Source organism: Cyprinus carpio, chromosome A8 (genome assembly GCF_018340385.1).
Source record: "Cyprinus carpio isolate SPL01 chromosome A8, ASM1834038v1, whole genome shotgun sequence".
Taxonomy (NCBI): Eukaryota; Metazoa; Chordata; class Actinopteri; order Cypriniformes; family Cyprinidae; genus Cyprinus; species Cyprinus carpio.
The window spans coordinates 5,147,392-5,169,236 of record NC_056579.1 but is presented as its reverse complement, the minus strand read 5'-3'; the positions used below and the strand labels follow the sequence as shown (position 1 = coordinate 5,169,236).

At 36.0% G+C, this 21,845-nt stretch overlaps 1 protein-coding gene across 2 annotated transcripts in view; it reads left to right on the top strand.

Annotated features, from left to right (window-relative positions):
- LOC109088697 (plexin A3) overlaps nucleotides 1-19,919 on the top strand; it is a 165,412-nt gene extending 145,493 nt beyond the window's left edge. For both annotated transcript variants that reach the window (XM_042761750.1, XM_042761749.1), the window contains 12 exons: nucleotides 46-188; nucleotides 703-959; nucleotides 1,885-1,951; nucleotides 5,377-5,523; nucleotides 10,636-10,795; nucleotides 11,209-11,312; nucleotides 11,429-11,525; nucleotides 12,020-12,210; nucleotides 13,221-13,390; nucleotides 13,631-13,843; nucleotides 14,570-14,720; nucleotides 16,217-19,919. In XM_042761750.1, coding sequence (XP_042617684.1) covers nucleotides 46-188; nucleotides 703-959; nucleotides 1,885-1,951; nucleotides 5,377-5,523; nucleotides 10,636-10,795; nucleotides 11,209-11,312; nucleotides 11,429-11,525; nucleotides 12,020-12,210; nucleotides 13,221-13,390; nucleotides 13,631-13,843; nucleotides 14,570-14,720; nucleotides 16,217-16,312 — 1,796 coding nt within the window. In that variant the 3' untranslated portion in view covers nucleotides 16,313-19,919. The remainder of the gene's footprint in view (nucleotides 1-45; nucleotides 189-702; nucleotides 960-1,884; nucleotides 1,952-5,376; nucleotides 5,524-10,635; nucleotides 10,796-11,208; nucleotides 11,313-11,428; nucleotides 11,526-12,019; nucleotides 12,211-13,220; nucleotides 13,391-13,630; nucleotides 13,844-14,569; nucleotides 14,721-16,216) is intronic.
- The last annotated feature ends 1,926 nt before the right edge of the window (nucleotides 19,920-21,845 follow it).

The following is a 21,845-nucleotide window of genomic DNA, read 5'->3' as shown; positions in this document are numbered from 1 at the left end:
TCAGTCTGATGGATGCATATCTCTTCTGTTCTTTATTACTCTCAGCATTTGCTGAGCTGCAGACAGACATCCAAGAGCTGACAAACGACATGGATGGTGTGAAGATCCCTTTCCTGGAGTATCGTAACTACACCATGAGAGTGATGTTCCCTGGCATCGAAGAACACCCCGTTCTAAAAGAGCTGGACGTAAGGCAACTTTTAAAACCTCCTGATTCAATTTCCCTGTCCCCAGGTGTCGTCTGTCACTTGGAAGTGCCAATAAGTAGGTTGCCACAACTCATAGACCATTTTCTTTTAATCCTTCTGCCAAAAAAAGAAAGCAAAAAAAAAACCCTAGATGTGCTTTAAAAAGATCCCCTAAGCTTTGAAGCTACGGTACTGCTGTCTCAGTAGTGAGCTTCAGAGCGAACGCCTCTCTTTCAGCATGCTTTTTAATTAAAACCTCCGGCAGAATGAAATCAGCAGCCCTGCAAGGCCCTGGTGGAATAGCTGTCTAGAGACATGCCTTACCAAAAAATGTTTTGAAAATAGTCAGCAAACAATTAAATCTCACCGCAGCGGAGCTTTTTTTGAGTATGCATTCAGGCAACAATTGTTGTTGCGCATGTTTCTCTCATCTCCTTCCTGTCATGCTTTTCCATTTGTGTTTTTGTTTTCCTGCTTTTTCTTTCGTTTAATGAAATGTTCCCTCTCCTCTCAGTCTCCGGCTAATGTGGAGAAGGCCCTACGCTTGTTCAGTCAACTGCTGCACAACAAGATGTTCCTGCTGACCTTCATCCACACACTAGAGGCTCAGAGGTCCTTCTCCATGCGGGATCGCGGCAACGTGGCCTCCCTCCTCATGGCGGCGCTGCAGGGACGGATGGAGTATGCCACTGTGGTTCTCAAACAGCTTCTTGCCGACCTGATCGAAAAGAACCTGGAGAACCGTAACCACCCCAAACTGCTGCTTAGACGGTAAGAGGTGGAGCATGATAATTAAAATTTCTTACTCAAAGTTACTAGATGGTACATCATCACTCTTGTAAAAAAATTATTAAGGCCCTAGCAACCCCCAGAATATCTTAGCAACTGAATAACAACTTCCTAGCAAACGACCAGAACACCAGCAACTACATAGCAATGCACTAGCAACACCCCAGAACATATTAGCTGCTGCATAACAATGCCCTAGCAACCCCCCAGAACACCTTAGTAACCACCAAACTATGCCTTAACAATCCCCAAAAATATTTAAACTAAAACACCCTAAGAACACATTAACTATCACAAAGCAACATTCTAAAAACCACCCGGAACATTTTAGCAGCAACCTAGCAACCCACTAGAACACCTCAGCAGCTGCATAGCAACACCCTAGAAACCACTCAGAGCACCTTACAACACTGCAACCGTATAGCAGAATGCAAAAAACACCCAGCAAACCTTATCAACCACATAGAAAGGCCATACAACCCCCTAAACACTTAGCAGTTGCGTAGCAATGCCCTAGCAACCCCTAGAACACCTTAGCTGCTGGATAGCAATGCCATAGAAACCACTCAGAACACCTTACTACACAACTGCATAGCAGCATGCAAAAAAAACAGAAATCTTAATCAACTGCATTTTAAGGCCCTGCAACCCCCTAAACACCTTAGCAGCTGCATAGCAACGCCATAGCAACCACTTAGCAATGCACTAGCAACCACACAGGAAACTTTAGCAACCACTTAACAATGTCTTAGCAATCACCCAGAACACTTTAGCAAAAACATAGCAACATGCTAAAAAAACACTCAGGACACCTTAACAACCACCTAGCAATAGCATAACAACTGTTCAGAAAACTCCACCAACCACAGCATAAATAGTATTTATGGATTGTGTTTGTTTTTATCAGAACTGAGTCTGTGGCTGAGAAGATGCTCACCAACTGGTTCACGTTCCTCCTTCACCGCTTCCTCAAGGTTTGTGATGTGTTTTCTAATATAGTCATACATTAAGTCAGTTTTAAATATGTGCTATGCAAAGTCCTACGTGAAATTGAGCAACAGTCTCAAACCTCTCTCTGGCTAACTAGCATCTTATTTGCAACAAGATTTTGGCGTGGTGACTTTTTTGACGGCTTGACTCATCGCAAAGCCTGCTAATAAATCTCTCTAAAGCCTACACTCCAGATAGCGACTCAGGAATGCCACATCTTCCGCCCGACCCCGAAATCAGCAGTGTGGAGGCTGAGAGGGCACTCGCTTAATCCCACATCCTGTCAGGTGTTACAGAGTTCACCAAGATCACCCAAACACTGCTGAATCAGGCTAAAGCAGATTGAGATGGCTATTAGCACTAAGGGCGGGAACATCAGGCCCTTTGTGCATTCAGGGCTGGAATCGCCCTACGGAATGTAGCGCTGGCCGGCCGCCCAGCGTCTTTACATCACATCAGTGCAGATGTTAAAGTGTATTGGCCACCATACAGGCCTCTAGGAGTAATTACCACAAAATGCCTTCTCGGTACGGCTCTATTGCACTGCCTGGGTGTGTCTCATATATATATATATACTGAGCCAAAGCATTCAGTATGTTTATATCGGTTGTACATTTATGTCGCATACATCACCTTATTTACAAACATTTGTTTTGGGCATCACTTTAACATTACATTCATAAAGAACATATACACAGAGAACATTCTCAGAACTTTCTGGCAAGGTTCTCTCAAAGCTTTGAACAAATGTTCTTCCCGTAACCTTAATATTGAAAAGTAACATTCCCATGATTTTTGCTAAATCATTAAATGGAACATTCCTTTGGAGTTTTAATTAACGTTAGCATAACCAAGAAAAAAAAAAGAAAGAGAACGTACAGGAATAACATTTCCATAACTTAATGGGAACATTAGCCAAACGTTCTTAGAACATGTTTTTGTTACCAAGGCGAACAATCACCTTAAAGCATTAATTCAGCCAGAAATGAGATGCCATTATTTACTTAAACTCATGTCATACCAAACCTAAATATAAATAAAATAAATATAGATCATAAAATGTAATTAAATTAGTGCTGGGCAATGATTAATCACGATTAATCGCATCCAAAATAAAAGTTTTTGTTTACATAGTACATGTGTGTGTACTATGTGTGTGTGTACAGTATGTTATGTATAATAATAAATAATAGATAAATACACACACATGCATGTATATATTTAAGAAAAATATATTTTTATATAATATTTATATATAATATAAATTATATGAAAATAAAAATATATATATGTAAATACAAATACAGTTGTGCATAGTCTTCTGGACTAGTATTATGGCTATTTATTTATTTATTTTGGGGGTTAATGGTCCATGTTCACTATATGCTTTCATTATGTGATTTCACTTTTAGAGTTTTACAAAAAAAAAAAAAAAGACATGCAGGTGTGGAGCAAAATGAGGGTGTGTAAATGATGATAGAATTTACATTTTGGGGTGACTTAATCCTACAAGGGTTACATAAATATTTGTTAACCGATATTTAGGGCTTTCTCTTGTGCTGTCAGTTCATGTCATCTGCATTAACTCTGCTCATGTTAAACCGTGTGAATTCTCCATTCAAACGTGTCTGTTAGCGAATGAAACCTGGCGCGGATCCCATGACACACATCTGTTGTGTCATAACAGGGTCTAACGGCCAGACTATGAATAGCAGATGGAGCCAGAATGCTGACAGCCTCTAAAAGCAATAGAAAGATGAGCATTTGATGTATATATTAGGACGAAATGCATTTGACATAGAGTTCGGAGGCTGGTTGTTTTGAATTACTAGCTGTTAGGCGTGCAATGAATGCTGGGTAACCCTCTCCGCCTGCGTTAGAAGAGTGTGATTCAGGATGTCATGCTGTAATTAATAATGTCAAGCTGATCTCGCCTAAGAACTAAATAATAGCCTCCCCTCAGTATCGCTGTTTAGTCATCAAACGCTTTTAAGTGGGTAATTGGAGACTTCTCCACACTTCACAAATGCCATCTGAAAAGAACCGTGATCGGACGTGTCTCTCATTCTCAAGGCCGCTCTTTCTTTCTCTGCACACTTGCCGCCTCGTATCTCTTTTTTGCCGCCTTCTGGTCAGAATATGTCTTTTTCTCTCTCCTTTCAGTGCTTTTTCCTCTGCATTTAAAGGTGCAATTAGGTGTGTTCGAAGTGTGTGAAAATTACAGCTCGTTGTGATTTTATTGAATTGATGTTCTGTGGTATTTTGTGCAGGAAGTCGTCTTGAGTTCTTTAGCGTGTTCTTTAAAGGTAAAAGGTTTTAAAGGAGACATGTAATGGAAAACATAAATTCCTTGCTCTTTTGGAAATAAAAGCGCTGAGGTTCCACATAGATGTACTTAAAATGTTCATAACACAGAGCTTCTGCTTATGAGACATAAGCACTATTTGTAATTGGATTTGTTTTCTCTTCAATATTTTTATTTTAATTATGATCACTGGATGTCTGTGATTTCATATAGTGATTCTAATGGGTATGGATCTCTAGTTTTTATGTAAGTGTACATTACTGTTTAGAAGTTTGGTGTCGGTGAAATTTGTTGATTAAAAATGCAGTAAAATCAGTAATATTGCGAAATATTATTACAGTTTAAAAGAACTGTTTTCTATTTGAATATATTTTAAAATGTAATTTATTCCTGTAATGCAATGCTGAATTTTCAGCAGCCATTCTGAAGTCTTCAGTGTCACATGATCCTTCAGAAATCATTTTAATATGCTAATTTGCTGAAGCATTTCTAATTATCATATTGAAAGCAGTTGTGTTGCCTAATATTTGATAATGCATGTATTTATTTATTCATTTTTTTCAGTATTGTTTGATGAATAGAACAAATATCAACAACAAAAACATGTATTTAAAATGCAGTTTTTTTGCAGAAATGTAAAAATCTTTGCTGTCACTGTTTTGATCAGTTTAATGCATCCTTGCTGAATAAAGGTATACATTTCTTTTCAAAAAACAAAAAACTTTTCAACCTTATGTAACAGAAGTACAGCAGATATTGACTTTATTTCTGCTTCATGCAACTCTTTGAAATGGCTAATGGGAGTTGTGGGAGAATTCATTTACCAGAATGCATTGCTTAGCCAATCATAACAGGTGTATTTATTTATGTAGAAGTCTTAAAGGTACAGTAGCAAAAACAGTTAAACTCTATGGGTAAGATGGTGGAAAATGAACATATAAAAATTTGTTGCAAGAAACCTTGACTAACATTAAAAGTGGACTTTAGGGAGAAAATAAAATGCTTCAAAAGTGTAGAATATGACCCCTCTCTCTCTCTCTCTCTCTCTCTCTCTCTCTCTCTCTCTCTCTCTCTCTCTCTCTCTCTCTCTCTCTCTGTGTGCAGGAGTGCGCTGGCGAGCCTCTGTTTATGCTCTACTGTGCTATAAAACAGCAGATGGAAAAAGGTCCCATAGACGCCATCACAGGAGAGGCCAGATACTCCCTGAGCGAAGACAAGCTCATCCGACAGCAAATCGACTACAAGCAGCTGGTCAGTGTCCCCATGGTGACGCTTTCTCAAATATCCCATAATCCCTCACTCTTCCTGTCTCCCAGCACCCGCTGTCTCATTGAAGATCACAAGTGTTCGACATTTTAGCTCAAATATACATTTAAAAAGGACCAAAACACTACAAATGTTTTACCTTTTCAGATGCTTCCAGCTAGAAATCTATTAATAATAATACCAGTGTTGTTCTAGTGTACTATTATAATTTTGTTCATATTTCAAAGTAGATTTAATTTTCATATTTTCTTCTATTTTTAGTTATTTTAGTACTTTTTTTGTTGTGTGTTTTTGTCATTTTTTTTATTTATGTCTGTATAGGTTTTATTAGTTTGTATTCATTAGTCTTTAAGTTGAACTAAAATTAGATGTTTGCCTTGGCTACTAACTGAAATAACATAAGTTTATTTATATATTATTTTATTTCAGTTAACATTTCAAGTAACGAAAATGATAAACTTTTATGGTTTTAGTTTTAACCCTGACTAATACTTAACCTAATATTATTAATACACATGTTGCCATGTCTTTTCAGGCCAAGTCCAAGTTTTTGGTATGAATAACAAGTACGACAATTATAAAATGAATCTTTTAATATAAGCCAATGCATTTGTATGAAATATCATACTGCAATATTACTGTTGTTTTCAGTTCATTTTTATTTTGAAGGCAATGTCATCATGACAAACAGCTGTCATGCTTATTATTAATATTTTATGACAGTATTCTGTCCACATTTGCAAGATCAATGCTAGATCCAGTATCTTTTTTTTTTTCTGGTTCTGATTAAGATCCGTTTCTTAATTCTGAATCCTAATGTTCATTAGTGTCCCATTGACCCTTTAAAGATAAAACTGACTCGAGAGCCCAAATGCCAATCAGACAGATGATATCAGGCCAAGCAAAGTAAGTTCTAACGTGACTCTGTCAGAGGCGGCATAATGGAGACAGAGATTGAGCAAAAACAAAGAACGACCTGATCAGAGCCTGTAATGACTGAAACAAACCTGAGAATTTCTAATGGCACTCATAAAACAACCCCAATGCTCCTCATTTATCTCAGCAGACAGCCAGGAAATACAGCGGCTGATTTACACACTCTCTCTCTCTCTCTCTCTCGCATATACAAACATGACTACACAAAAGAGCATATTTACTGTCTGCGCCAACAGAGTTCTGTGCATTGATTTTAAATGGAACAATACGAGCCGACCAATGCACAAGGTTTAATCTATGGCTCCTAAGTAGTAGTTAAAGCTATTGGACAGCTCATCAATTCCATAGTATTCAGGATAGATCAGCTTAAGGGAATCAATATATGGTGCAGTTATTCAGCTGTCTTAGCCGTCAACCCTAAAGAGAGACCCCTATGGGCTGACAGAAAAGGTCAGGCTCACCTGTAACACAGCATGTATGTTGATATATTCATTAGGAGTGCAAACATTTGCCCTTGTTTCCATTCTTTGTTAAATAATGTGACACATCATGAATTATAAATTAGATTGTTCCAGTTCTGAATGCTGACTGGTCAGTCCAGCTTTTCATATTAGATATTTAATTGTGCTTGCTCATTTCCACCATATTATTACATTTAGATTGTCTTTGCCATCTCTAGAATAGTTTTTAAGGCTAAATTCATGTGCAGTATTTAAAACTGTATTTTTTTTAGGCTAAATCATTTAGAATTGTAATAATAATTAATGACAATAATAGCTATTATTATTATTATATTTTTAAAATATATATATTATATTATGATATATGAAGGGCCATACAGGAAATTATAAAAAAATAAATAAATAAAATACATTCTGAATATATAAATGCAAGTCTTAATATATAGATATGTCTTATATATATATATATATATATATGTGTGTGTGTGTGTGTGTGTGTGTGTAATATTATATTATATTACATATATATATATATATATATATATATATATATATATATGTGTGTGTATAGCGTGTGTGGTATATATGTAGTATATATATATATATATGTATATATATATATATGTATAAATATATTTATAAATCCTGAATATATATTTCTCAGTATAATTATATATTGTAAATCATGAATATAGAGTTATAATTCTGAAAATATAATCATAAATATAAATATATTTATAAATCCTGAATATATATTTCTCAGTATAATTATATATTGATTATTAGGCATGTCAATAGACTTTTTTTAATGGAAACATTGTGCCTATACATCATGTATACAGGTATCAATGGAGATATTGTGCTACATGAATTATTGTAAGTGCATCTTGCTAATCTAAACCAAAAAAAAAAAAAAAGAGTATTTTCCGTCTACTAAAAAAAAAAAAAAAACTGGCTGTGGTGCCAAAAGGTCCTCACAGTCAGTGACAATGTTAACACCCATCTTTTATACACAATTCAGCATTGCTGAGAGGGCTAGGGAAATTATCAGCATGTGATAGACAGTAATAATCACGATAATTAATATAGTACAATACATGCATTGATACATGGACAGGATGTATAGGCATATTTTTTTCATTAAAAAAGCAATAAGAACATCTGCCTGTTGACATGCCTAATAATAAAGATATATTTGTGTTGAAATGTAGACTATATATATTCCGATTTGCATTTATATACTCAAGATTTATAAACATACATTCTGATTTACAATTATATAGTCAGAACAATAACTATACATTCACAATTACATATTCAAGCTTGCAACTATATTTTCAGATTTACTACTATTTACTCAGACTTTTAACTATATTCAGATTTACTCCTTTACATCTACTTATATATTCAGAATTATAACTATATATTCAGATTTACATATATTCATGTTTTAAATGTAAATATTATGATTTGTATCTATATATTCAGACTTATAACTATATGTTCAGATTTACATTTATATAGTCAGATTTATAACATATATTCACAATTTACATTTATATATTCAAATTTATAACTATATGTTTTGATTTAGTTCTGTATTTTCAGACTTACAGCTATATATTTAGATTTGCTTCTATATATTCACAGTTTACATTTATACATTCAGATATTATATAATTATTTCCTGTTTGGCCATTCATATGATACATACTGTAATTATTCTACTATAATAAGAATTATTATAACTATATGTAATAATCCATATATTAATAATTATGATGATGATAATAATAATGTACATAATAAAGAAGTATCAGCCAGAATTTTAATATAGTAGTTATATTATGTAATATATATATTTTTATATATATATATATATATATATATATATATATATATATTATATATATATCTATATATATATATATATATATATATATATATATATAAAATGAAGATGATTAATGCATAAGAGATTTCATTACTCTAGAGACTTTCAATGGATCCAGTATTTACTCTTCCTTTAAGCATTAAACGTTTCAGCTGGGCCAGGAAGTCTGCCCGTGGGTGTGTGAACACGTGCTAAAGGACACACTAAAGTCACCTTTACACACGCTCATCTTCCCACACACACAGCTACAGACGAGAACTGATCTTTATGGTGTTAAGCTTTCGTAAAACCCTCATTTCCTCCAAGCTCTGAGTTTCAACCCAATCCTAAACCGACGCCGGGTGTCCTAAATATAGCTGGGCTCCGTCTCCGGGAGAATTCCGTAATTTACTGTGTAATTGGGTTTTAATCACAAACTCCTCATGTGTAAGCCGCGGCTGGAGAGGAGGAATTGCCATGAGCTAATGATCAGCGAGTAGCCACGATTACGGATGCATAGTCGCGCACCAGTGCCAGCTGCATTGTTTTAATCACACAATTAGCGTGGCCCATGCACACAAAAGGTCTCCTCATGAATTTATATGGATTGTTGTCATGGTGTGAATGGAGATATATCAAAGCATCGGCTTCATAACAAACGCTCGGCTCTTTAATGTAACTCGCCTGCCTGTTTATGAAGCTGTTATTTGTATGTGTTACTCACTTGGTAAGTGCTGAGGGCTGTTTTTTTATGATTTCGCTTATGCTACTGGCTGCATAATAGAGCTGATGCACACATTCTACAGCTTGTCTTATTTATTTTATCAATGCTATATAGCTGCATGATGGTTTTATAGCTTTATGAAGGTTTTACCATAGCAACCATGGCAAAATTATGTACAGTACAGTAAAAGATTCATTTTATACACTTACAGAAGTATTAAAAGTACCATGGTGTTACTATATTTTTTTTTTTTGGACATGGTACAATGGTTTGTTTGTTTTTTAGAAAAACTTTCTATTTTATGATTAATCTCATGATTTTTGGCCAGCGTTGAAACAGTAAGATTGGCAATTCTGTGAATTTTACCTTAGTTGCTCATTCAGTTATTTACTTTTTTCTCTGAAATTCCTGTTGAACACTTCCTCATCTGTCATTGGCCAGTCAAGCAAATCGTCCCGCCCCCAAAATCATGCCATTGGTTGAGTCAGTGTTGCTGTGTCTGTTAGGCTGCTAAAAACAAACAGATCAATATTTGAGAGACTGTTTACACTTTTCCGGGAAATCAACCTATAAATGTCTTTCTTGTAGTTGCCTCTGCATATTAAACTGGGTGTTTAATATCAGAATGATTACACACTTTAGCTTGAAGTATCTTTTAACTTTAGACATGTCATATGAATCCTTGTTTGTGTCCGGATCAATCACCTCTTGCAGTTTGCTTTTATCGATCTGTGACCGTTTTATCAAAACCTGTGTGTTGCACATATTCTGAATACCGCTTTGCAGGCAGATAAATATTTCACCATTGACATAACAGTTAAAGCTGAGATGGCTATTATGATAAATCAGGCCGAAGCATGAAACAGGACCCCGATCAATCTTTGATATGCTGGCAGAGCAGGGCCAAATAGAGCTCCAGTCTCCCGCTGTGTATGATAAAATGTGCCTTGACCTTTCCGCACCCTCTTAAGTCTGTGTGTATGTTAGTATGTGTATGGTCTGCATGCTAGATTTTAATGGAGACGTGTTTTTGTGTCTTTGCTGGTCATCTTGCCAATCAATACTATCCCTGATCTCTGTTGCTCTGTCTCGCTCTGTCTCAGACGCTCATGTGTATTCCTCCGGAGGGAGAGGCCGGTACAGAAATCCCTGTCAAAGTGCTAAACTGTGACACGATCACTCAGGTGAAGGACAAGCTGCTAGATGCCGTTTACAAAGGCATCCCGTACTCACAGCGCCCGCAAGCCGACGACATGGACCTGGGTAAAGAACTCTCTGCCTGTATTCTTATGTTATCTATCAGTCTATCTGTCTGTCTATCTACCTATCTATCTATTGTTGTATCGTTCTATCGTATGGTTCTGTTGTTCTACCGTTCTGACTAATGCACTAGGCTTGCTTGACAATTTTTTTTTTCTATTTTGTTCTTAAACATTTTTTATTTTGTTAAAAAGTTATTTTAGACAGTTGTTACATTTTATTAAAAGATCACGAAAACAATCTTGTTTAAGAAAAGCATGCACTTAAAATCGTGCATCGTAAGACCATAAATAGGGTCAATTTTGATATCATGTTGACTATTAGACAGAAAATATGGAAAACATGGCAAAAGTTATACCTTTGATACTTTTGAAACATCCTCATCCAAGACTATTGCATTTATTGTCCTTCTCCAGAATGGCGGCAGGGTCGACTGACCAGAATCATCCTCCAGGATGAAGACGTCACCACAAAGATCGAGAGCGACTGGAAGAGATTGAACACACTGGCGCACTACCAGGTTGAACAACGTTTCCTGGCGGCTGCTCCGTTATGTTATGCAAATTTACAAATGCTTGTCGCATGCTGTACAAAAATGGAGATTCTTTTTCTTATAATTCTCATTTTCCATCTCAGATGACGGATGGGTCTTTGGTGGCTTTGGTTCAGAAGCAAGTATCTGCTTACAACATCGCCAACTCCTTCACGTTCACTCGCTCTCTGAGTCGATACGGTAAGTCTCTTGGATCGCTTTACGCCCCATGATCCTCGGCTTTAGCCATGTTTGTGTAATATATCATGGATTCTACCAGCGTTTTGTATCATGCCACATGCAGCATGTTTGGCTCAAATGGGAATCTAAGATCTTTTCACCAGCCATTCTTGGCTGAAGTCATTTAGTCTGAGCTTTTCAACAAAAAAAAACATACTGTAGGCTGTTTCTCAAAACCTAAAGCAAAATTGGATATCAAAGACATGCTCACAATGTTCAAGATGTCTGAAATCAGTCACTAACTGTTAGAGGATTCATTTCAGTCATAATGATGTTTATATAGACATCTGTACTTGTAGACAGTAAACGTTGATTCAGCTCACTAGGCTTTGAGACACTGCTATTAGAAAGATAATGATTCAGAAACTGACTAAGATATGTAAACTGCAATGCATTGTTAAGTAGCAGATTGAAGTATATGCTCATTTGGATTTTATATATTCAAATGTACATAGAGAGCCTGCTGAGGACATCTAGTAGTCCAGACAGCCTTCGATCCAGGGCTCCCATGATCACCCCTGACCAGGAGACAGGCACCAAACTCTGGCACCTGGTGAAGAACCATGAGCACGCAGACCAGCGGGAGGGAGACCGTGGGAGCAAGATGGTGTCTGAGATTTATCTGACACGCTTACTGGCTACCAAGGTACATAAACATCCTATACAGATAACATGTGTGTTTTTTTAAAGCAATAAGCCACTCAAGGCTGTACATTACATGTACATGGTTAAAGGATTATTTTAGCCAAGAATGAAGCTTCTATCATAATTTATCATTAACATCAACCATTCAAAAGTTTGGATCCAGAATATTTTTTATTTTTTTATTCAGCAAGGAAACATTAAATTGATCAAAAGTGATAGTAAAGACTGTTACATTGTTATGAAAAATTATATTTAAAATAAATTTGAATAATATAAATAATATATATTTATTTAAACGTTTTAAATATATTTATTAAAATGTTCAACATTGATAATAATAAAATATGTTTCTTAATGATCATGTGACACTGAAGACTAGAGTAATGGCTGAAGAAAAATCAGCTTTGCGTCACAGAAATATAAATGACATTTTAAAATACATTCAAATAGAATACAGTTATCTTTAAATTGTAATAGAATTTCACATTAGTACTGTTTTACTGTATTTTTGATCAAATAAATGCAGACTTGGTAAGCAGAAAATACTTCATTAATATATATATATATATATATATATATATATATATATATATACACAACAAACATTTGAACGTTACTATAGCATTTTTGAAAATTGATTGAATGCAGCTAGGTTTTGTCCGAGGTATAGATGAATATAAATTTGGTCTGTTTGAACACTAACCGAAATGTCACATTTTGGACTTGGTATTACACTGAAAAGTTAAAAGCATACAGTTTTGTTACAAGAAGATGATTATTTTGCAATTAACTATTTGCACAACATGAAGCAGACTGCTTATAGAAAGTCAGAACAATCTGTTTAAAAATCATTTGACATCCATAATATGAAAGATTCAAAACACGTCAGTTAAAACTCACATTTAGCATTTTATTCAATAAAATGTATGTACTGTAGTGCCTCAAAGCTCCTGATGTGTCAGCACATATTTTCGCTGAAGCATGTTATAAACTCTTGTGTCATGTTTTTAGGGCACACTGCAGAAGTTTGTGGATGATCTTTTTGAGACAGTGTTTAGCACGGCCCATCGCGGCAGCGCTCTCCCGCTGGCCATCAAATACATGTTTGATTTCCTGGATGAGCAAGCAGACAAGAGACAGATCACCGACCCGGACGTACGGCACACCTGGAAGAGCAACTGGTGAGATACCCAGCACTTCCTGTCTTTAACCTCATTTTCTGCAGCATCTGTTTCGATTGTTTTGAAGCCCTGCTGGGCTGCCAGTTCAGTTCCATTTGTTTCTTGAATGCAGTACGCTCTCAGATCAATTGAGAAAGAATGTATTTTAGTGCGATTCAAGACAGACCACTATCACTAAAAAGCTTTTTTGGATGTAATCAGATTATATTGTCTCTCTCCCTCTCTTTCTTTCTAAACCAGCCTTCCTCTGCGGTTTTGGGTCAATGTAATAAAAAACCCTCAGTTTGTCTTTGACATCCACAAGAACAGTATTACAGATGCCTGTCTGTCAGTGGTGGCTCAGACCTTCATGGACTCCTGCTCGACGTCTGAGCATCGCCTGGGCAAAGACTCCCCATCAAACAAGCTTCTCTATGCTAAAGACATCCCCAACTACAAGAGCTGGGTGGAGAGGTACAGACACATGCCTCAAAATAACACAGACTTGACCTGATTGGTGTAGCCTTATAGTTAAACATCTAGAATGGTTGCACCTTTGGTTCAAAATTCTGTCATTATTCACTCACCTTCAAGTTGTTCCAAACCTGTATTAGTCTCTTTCTTTTGTTGAACACAAAAGAAGATATTTTGAAGAATGCTGGTAACCAGACAGGTAGCCATTGACTTCTATAGCAGCTGTTGGGTGAATTATACCTTTACCAGGGTTATTATAGTTAACTAAAACTAAAACCATAAAAAACACTTGAAATAAAATACTCTTTAACTGAAATAAAATTCAGCATGAAACTAAAAAGCTAAAAAAGCTTATTTTTTATTTCAGCTAGTTTGCCAAGGCAACATTTCTCATTTTCATTTAGTTGAACTTGAAAGAAATTATTTTTATTTTAAGTTATTTTTAAATTAAAAGAAATAAAATTAATAAAATAATACAAATTACAAAAACACACTACAAAATTACTAAAACTTTAACTGAAATGAAAACAGAAAATAAAAACCAATTCAGTATATTAATAAAAACTATAATGAATCAATGATATTAAAATAACACTTAACTCCTTTATTTTTTATTATATTATATATTATTTGCTTTCATTTTTTCCAATAGATTAACTCCAAACTGTTCATTTACAATACGAAGCAGATGATTTTTATTTATGTGTGTGTTTGTGTGTGTTTTCAATATTACCGAGACATCAGCAAGATGCCAAGTATCAGCGATCAGGACATGGACGCCTATCTAGTAGAGCAGTCCCGTCTCCATGGCAACGAATTCAACACACTGAGTGCGCTCAGTGAACTGTACTTCTACATCAACAAGTACAAGGAAGAGGTGAGACCTGGGACTTTTTTTATAGGGATGTAACGATTCACTCAACTCATGATTCGATTCACAATACTGATTTCACGATTTGATTTTCTCATGATTTTTTTTAAACAAAAATAGATTTAAGACAAATTATAAATGAAAAGGTATCCTTTTATTATTGCCTGGACAAAATGCTGCACATTTCTTTGTGAAACAGAAATGTGTCAAATAACAAAACTAAATTGAAATTTTAAAACAAATCCCAAATCTAATCAAATAAATAAGACAAAAAACTCTTCATATAAACAAAGGCTTGTCTGTGCTCTTTCCATTCAAAATTAGAAGCAACCACTGCATTTGAATCACAATCAAAACAAAGATGCTGAATAAATGCAGCATGAACAGTTTTTTTAAATCTAAATTAGATTGTGTAATATGTAATTTTAAAACAAAAACAGAGTGCTCTGGCTTTAGTTTTGTGAAACTATACTACATAAAACATCTGCACCAAACAAAAACAGCAGATGGGCTGAATGAGATGCAGATTCGCTCTCTGGCAGCAGGTGGCGCTTATGGAACAGCGGCGAAACAATGTTTTCTTGGCTGTAAACAAAGCAGCGCTGCGCTTATAAAGATTATACAGAGACGAGATGAAAAGAAAATATCATCTAAGCATTTCTAAAGCCAATCAGTTCCCCTCAGAGATAGATTCATATAAAAACCCACCCTCATCTGTATCACGATTCGTTTAACATCTCAACCGATTTGAATCGTTACATATTTGTATCGATTTTCACCCAGCTCGTGGTGAATCGTTACATTCCTACTATTTTATATCCCATTATAAGCGTTACACGTTTACACGTTTCATACTATCATGAAAAAGTCAAGTGTTTGCCAGGTTTAAAGTATAAAGTGGTTGGTTTTCCATTTCGTGAATTAAGCATCATCTCTGCTAAACAAGCATTCAGTCAGATATCAAAGCAACAACACCCAATTTCATATTTTTATATAAGTATAGTTATTAAATATTATATTATTAAATATGATTAAATATTTATATGTAAATATTTTATATTTATAATGATATACAATAAAATATATATTATGTATGTTATATATAATATATATGTGTGTGTGTGTGTGTGTGTGTGTGTGTAGAAATAAGTAAAAAATATATGTGCAAAAAAAAAAGATATTCATATGATTCATGAAGAAACCTTTAAGTCAAAAAGTTTGTAAGATCAAGAGAAACATAAATCCTGGTAGTGGTTGTGAAAATTGCCATAATGGTAGTTTAAAGATGCACGTGAGATTTGAATTCAAATGCAAATGTTGTTTCTGTATTAGCAGTTTGATCTTGACGAATGTGTGGTGCCGTATCTGATGAAGTCATTTATCATTGTCATTATGAGCTCTATTGAGCGTCTGCAAACTCTCACGTGCAGAACGATGTCGAATATTGAATTATTACATGGGTTCGGCCTTCAGTTAATGGCCTCTTCCTCTCTCTCTCTCAGATTTTGACAGAGCTGGACAGAGACGGTTACTGTCGCAAACACAAGCTAAGACACAAACTGGAACAAGCCATTAACCTGATGTCTGGCAGCAGCTGAGGGTGTTGACTGATTGGACGGGAAGGGAAGCGTTCAGGGGGTTTGGGGGGAGGGTTGAGACGGAATTGGAGTCTGGCGGACCGAACCCGTGTTAGAACATCCACGGCTTGTGCTAGCAGAAGGTGAGGCTAAAACACTGGACAATCAACTCTAAAGGAACCACAGCACAGCATACAAAGCCCAATGTTTTACTGGACCACAACCTGTACACCCAAACGCCCACACTCCCTAATGCCCAGATTGAATGCCGTTTCATATCGGCCTGCCTAACAAACTATTCAACACGGACAACTGTGGATCAGATACATTCCAATGAGGAAAGGTGCACATGCTCTTGCCTTGGAAGCCAAATTGCCAAGATAGTGCCATGGAAGAAAATATCAATCTTTCTGGGAGAGAAAAGCAGCAACATGTTTTAGTAATGCATTCAGTGGGTAACCTGAAAACAATTCTTCATATCGACCTCCGAGAGACGCCTCAAAAACAATCACAATCGTGTAACGAGCTCCATTAACAGAAATGAAGATATTTATATCAGAATGAATCAATAATGGAGAACTGTTGGGGGAGAACTGCATTATGGGTAGTGTGGGGGCTGGGCGGAATGGGAGGAACCTTCTTCTCGTCTCGAAATTGCCATAGACCCATAAAAGCGCCTTTTCTCTCGTTTTCGTTCTTTTTTGTGATTATGGGGCCAAATGGACCTCTACTTGTCAAGAGGTATGGATCAGCATCTTTTGAAGCTTGCCTTTTTGTTGCGTCCGGATATGACTCCCCAAACCCGTGCCGAAATGTACCCTGGGATGGGCGTTCATCCCTTGGGGGGGCATTTCTGCTCCCTTTGCTTTTTTGTACACCGCTGTGTTACTGTGAGGTTTGGATTGTTTACTCGGATTCTGTGGTTCTTTTCCAAGACTGCATTGGCGAGGGCCAAGTTTTGTCCCTTGATGACAGGCATCTTTAACGTAGTAGATCCATCTAGAGCAATAACTCTCAAATTTACCTGCAAGCCATGAGTTTAAGTTCCCTGTGTGTTCAAATTCACTGTCCTGACTCTAAATTTTCAATGTTAGCAGTTGGCGAGTCACGCTCCTTTTCATTTCCCTGTTGTTGTTCTGTCCAAACGGCAGCCAAAACGCGTTCACAATGCCAAGCACAACGAAGGGACGACTGTTCAACTCTGATTGTTTTCTCGCCGTTTCAGCAGGCCAATGCAATTTTTGACCTAGAAGTCCGCAGCTAGACAAATCCTGTCTGTTCTTCAGTCGTCCCCCGTACAACCTTATCAAGGTTCCTGCTTGATAGATTATAAAGATTGTGTCAATTCTGTCTGTATACACAAACAACAAGGCCTTAAGTCATTTCCTCTTCTCTTTATCGGACTTTCCTCATCTCCGTGACGGCAGCGTCGCCCTCTGCTGCCACGGAGGTGAACTGCAAACCGTTATATTCCAGGTACTCGAATTGTGATACGTACGTGAAGTATTCTCAGCTGTTTTCTATTCCTTGCTATATGTGGTTCTGAGTTCTGCCCTGTCTAGTTGCGTATCAATTGTGTTTTTGTGTTGAGTAAAATCACAGAGAATGTACAGCATGAATAACTGAGCATATCTTGCAAAAATCTTTGCCTCATTATATATGTTCCAGTTTTAAACACAAAATATCTTCAGACAGGACTACAGGGAGAACCATTTGCTTTCAACATTGTCTTTAAAATGTAAAAAATCTACTTCACCAAGGTCAGTTTGAGTATACAAACACCCATCATAATATGGGATCATTAAAACAATAGGGAAATCCACCGGGGCCTTATTACTTGAGTTTGTTGAGTTTGAATGTAGATATTCAATGACCATCAAAGTGATCACGTACCTTTGAATACATCTTACATCGATAGATTTTGCCCTTTTTAGTCTGTAGTAATGGATTTGCTAATAACTACCAATTGTGATTGCCTTCATTTGGCTACAAAAGAACAACTTTTAGTTTAGTAGCGGTAGACCGCGTCCTGCAGGGTCATGGTTTGAAAACTTGAGCATTTCAATAACAAGATGTATATGGATATTTTAAACTTTCATTGAATGTAATTAAACCTGCCTTCAAATTAGCCACATGGATCTGGATGGGATAACGAGATTCCCTGTTTGTTTAGATACGGCATCATCAAAAGCTAAATTTTTGTTGTTGGAATTGTGAAGGCAGGATGTTTTGAACTAAATGTGGGGCTCATTAACATATGAAAAAGTTGCAGGATGGTAATTAAGCAGAATCTTTTTGAACATTGGTTTGTTTTTCTGTTGGGGGAATGGGGTCAGCTCATGAGTCTGGTTCCGTTATAACATTTCAACCTCTTGCAACACGATGCATCAGGAATTACTGCCTGATGCCAAAGCTGCGTCGTCAGCAATGCAGGTGCGAAACCAATATCTGACGTCTGGAACATACCACTTTGAGAAATGAAATGCAATCATGAATCTAAGTTTTAAAAAAAGCTTACAACTAAACATCAGTGGTTGAATTTTTTGATTTAGCACCTCTTGGTTGAAACCACACCATCAGGTTTACATCTGATTTTTCTATACTGTGAGTAAAGCCAAACGTACTGTGGGGGAAGTGGACTTAGCTTGGCCGCGTACATACTGCCTGTAAGATAACTCTGACTATCGATAAGTGCAACTGCCCACCGGGGTGTTTTTAGGTAGACTGGTGAAGACAGAGCTAACACTAACGACGCCTCGGCCGATAGCCATATATCAGAAATCACCCGTTTCATACAGAAGAAATCAGAGCCAAATGAGGCACTTTGCGGTTTGTTTTCATCGTGTGGTGAAACGGCATACACTTAAAAGCACCTGTAACTTGTGAGGAACGGAGCGGAGTGAGTGGACAAATAACTGTGGTGTTTTTTCAGTAGATACAGTAGAAGAAAATGTCTGTTTTAGATCCATAACTACATTTCAGTCAATGTTCTAGTTATAAAAGAAGAAGAAAAAAAAAACATTGTCTCAGATGAATTAATTGTAATTTATTTGTCGGTTTGTCTCTTTATCCCAAATGTTTTAATCAATTTTATTGTAACAGACTTGTTTACAGTTTCAGAAATATATGGAGTTTATTAACGTGTCTGGAGAGCTTTGTGACTGACTGGTTGATTGGATGACTGGTTAATGGGCAACTGCTATGCCTAGTCCTTAATTCTATATAAATATATAAATATATTTTGTATAATTATTGGACTGAAATGTTTTGCTTTTTTTATTTTGTTTAAATTATTGTTTTAATTCCGTTTTAATGCGTTAAGTAGTTTGAGGGAGTCGTGAGAATGAGTCTAAAACGCTGGCTGCAATGAAGTGTTTTGTATATATTTGCACCTTTTTTTTAATCTGTGCGAGGTTTTTGAAAGATTGGGTTCAGCTTAATGTTCAAAGGACAAGCATGGTGTTTTTTTTGTTTGTTTTTTTGCTAATTAAAAGATATGTGGATGATGCTGTATATTTCTTGAATGTTTTTTTTTTTCAATTGTTTTTTTGTAAATATAATCATCTGCAAGGACTATTTTGTCTCAAGAGCTTGATGTTTTCATTCAAATAAAGACAAGTGTCTCAGTGAAACCTATGTAATAACTCCTGAACTCAGATAAACTAACACTCATAGTTTGATCTTTTTGAATATGGACACTGCAAGAACACGGAATTATTTTGTGCATCGTTTCATTTTCTTACGAACCGCTTTGTAAATGGAAAGGCAGTTATGTTCGATTGCACACAATCTGGGATCACCTGCAGACATGTATATCAGAACAGAGGAATATAGATGGAAAATGGCACATTTCAGTATGATATGTGCTATTCAGAAACAGCATGACACGATTCCAGTGACAAGTTATTTTTCTGTCCACAATGAAAGCAAAATTGCAGCCAATCAGAACATATTCATAAAAACATATTTATTTGTTGAAAGCGCGATAAGCTACCATGTAAACGTTTGTGGTAGGATTTTTTTTTTAAATAATACTTTTGAGCAAGGAAACATTAAATTGTTTAAAAATGACAGTAAAAACAGTTGTTACAAAATGTTTTTCTTTTGAACTTTCTGTTCAACAGAGAATCCTGAAAAACAAAAACATGGTTTTCACAAAAATGTTTTTTTGAAAATATTTGTGACTGTTTTCAACATTGATATTAGTCTTGAGTATCAAATCAGCATATTAGTATGATTTCTGAGGAATCACATGACACTGAAAATGGCTGCTGAAAATTCAACTTTTTGCATCACAGAAATAGTTATTTTAAATTGTAATATTTCACAATAATTCTGTTTTAATGTATCATATATCAAATAAATTGAGCTTTGTGAACATAATAGACTTATTTTTTAAATATATATATATATATATATATATATATATATATATATATATATATATATATATATATATATATATATATATATAGGCAGTCTCTTAATTAATATATGACGTGATTAATAATATTATGACATGTCAACTTTTCCTAAGTATTTAATGTCAGTTGTCTGTATGTTTAATTTTTTTAGGTATAGGTAATGTGGCATTTTGGACTTCACCGTGAGCAGAACAACATGACAGAAATACAAAACAATCATTTGCACAATGATAAACTCAAATCTCCAACTCTTATTGAAAATCAAAGACTTCTGGTCACTTTGTAATCACTGTACCTTCACCAGGAGTGAACATAGCTTGTCATAGGCACATAACCTTTAACGATGCATACTAACGAACCTGCGTTAAAGTTGTCTTGTTTGCATCTCCATTAATTAGGCCTGATCAAAATCAAAGTCGTTTAACCACCAGGCAGGATCTGAAGCAGATCAGACAGAGACTTCAGTCTTGAGGTAATTACAAAATGACAGGTAACACTCTATACATATTCATACGCTAATTTACATGTTCTTGGCTTAGTCGGCTCTTATTATGGGTGGAAGGAGGGATTTTTTGTGAGCCAGGTCAAGCTAGCATCTAGAGTCTTCAACCCAAGGAGAGATAAAAACCCATACTTTTATCAGTTGACTATGATGGATCTCTCTGAGCTGAACTCAATTGCACTCTCATTGTCTCTGACCGTTCTCATTTCGAGAGAACGCAAGGCTGCTACTGTTTAAAGTAACATCAAATTACTGTATTTTGCCATAGCGTTCTGAATGGCAGTCCTTACGGCATAATGACTGCTCTCAGTAAAGTTATTTCATAAGTAATTTCAGCAAAACTCCAGCTTGAATGAATTAGCCGGAACATGTTTGTTCTTGGAAGCAGGAATTACATGCAATTATTCCACCAATGCGATGACCAGCGTCGCCCCCTGTTTGTGAAAGATGTCAGTCTGTCTGTTCAATCTGCTGTGAACATGTTCCATGATTTGTTTGCAAATCAGTGGAATCTCTCCTTGTTTTCTTTAGCCGGCTGATATTTTGGAAAGACAAAGCAGCAATACTAGAATATTTATGTCGCCGAGAAGGTGCAACATCTGAAGGGTATAAACAGAGAGAGAGCTGA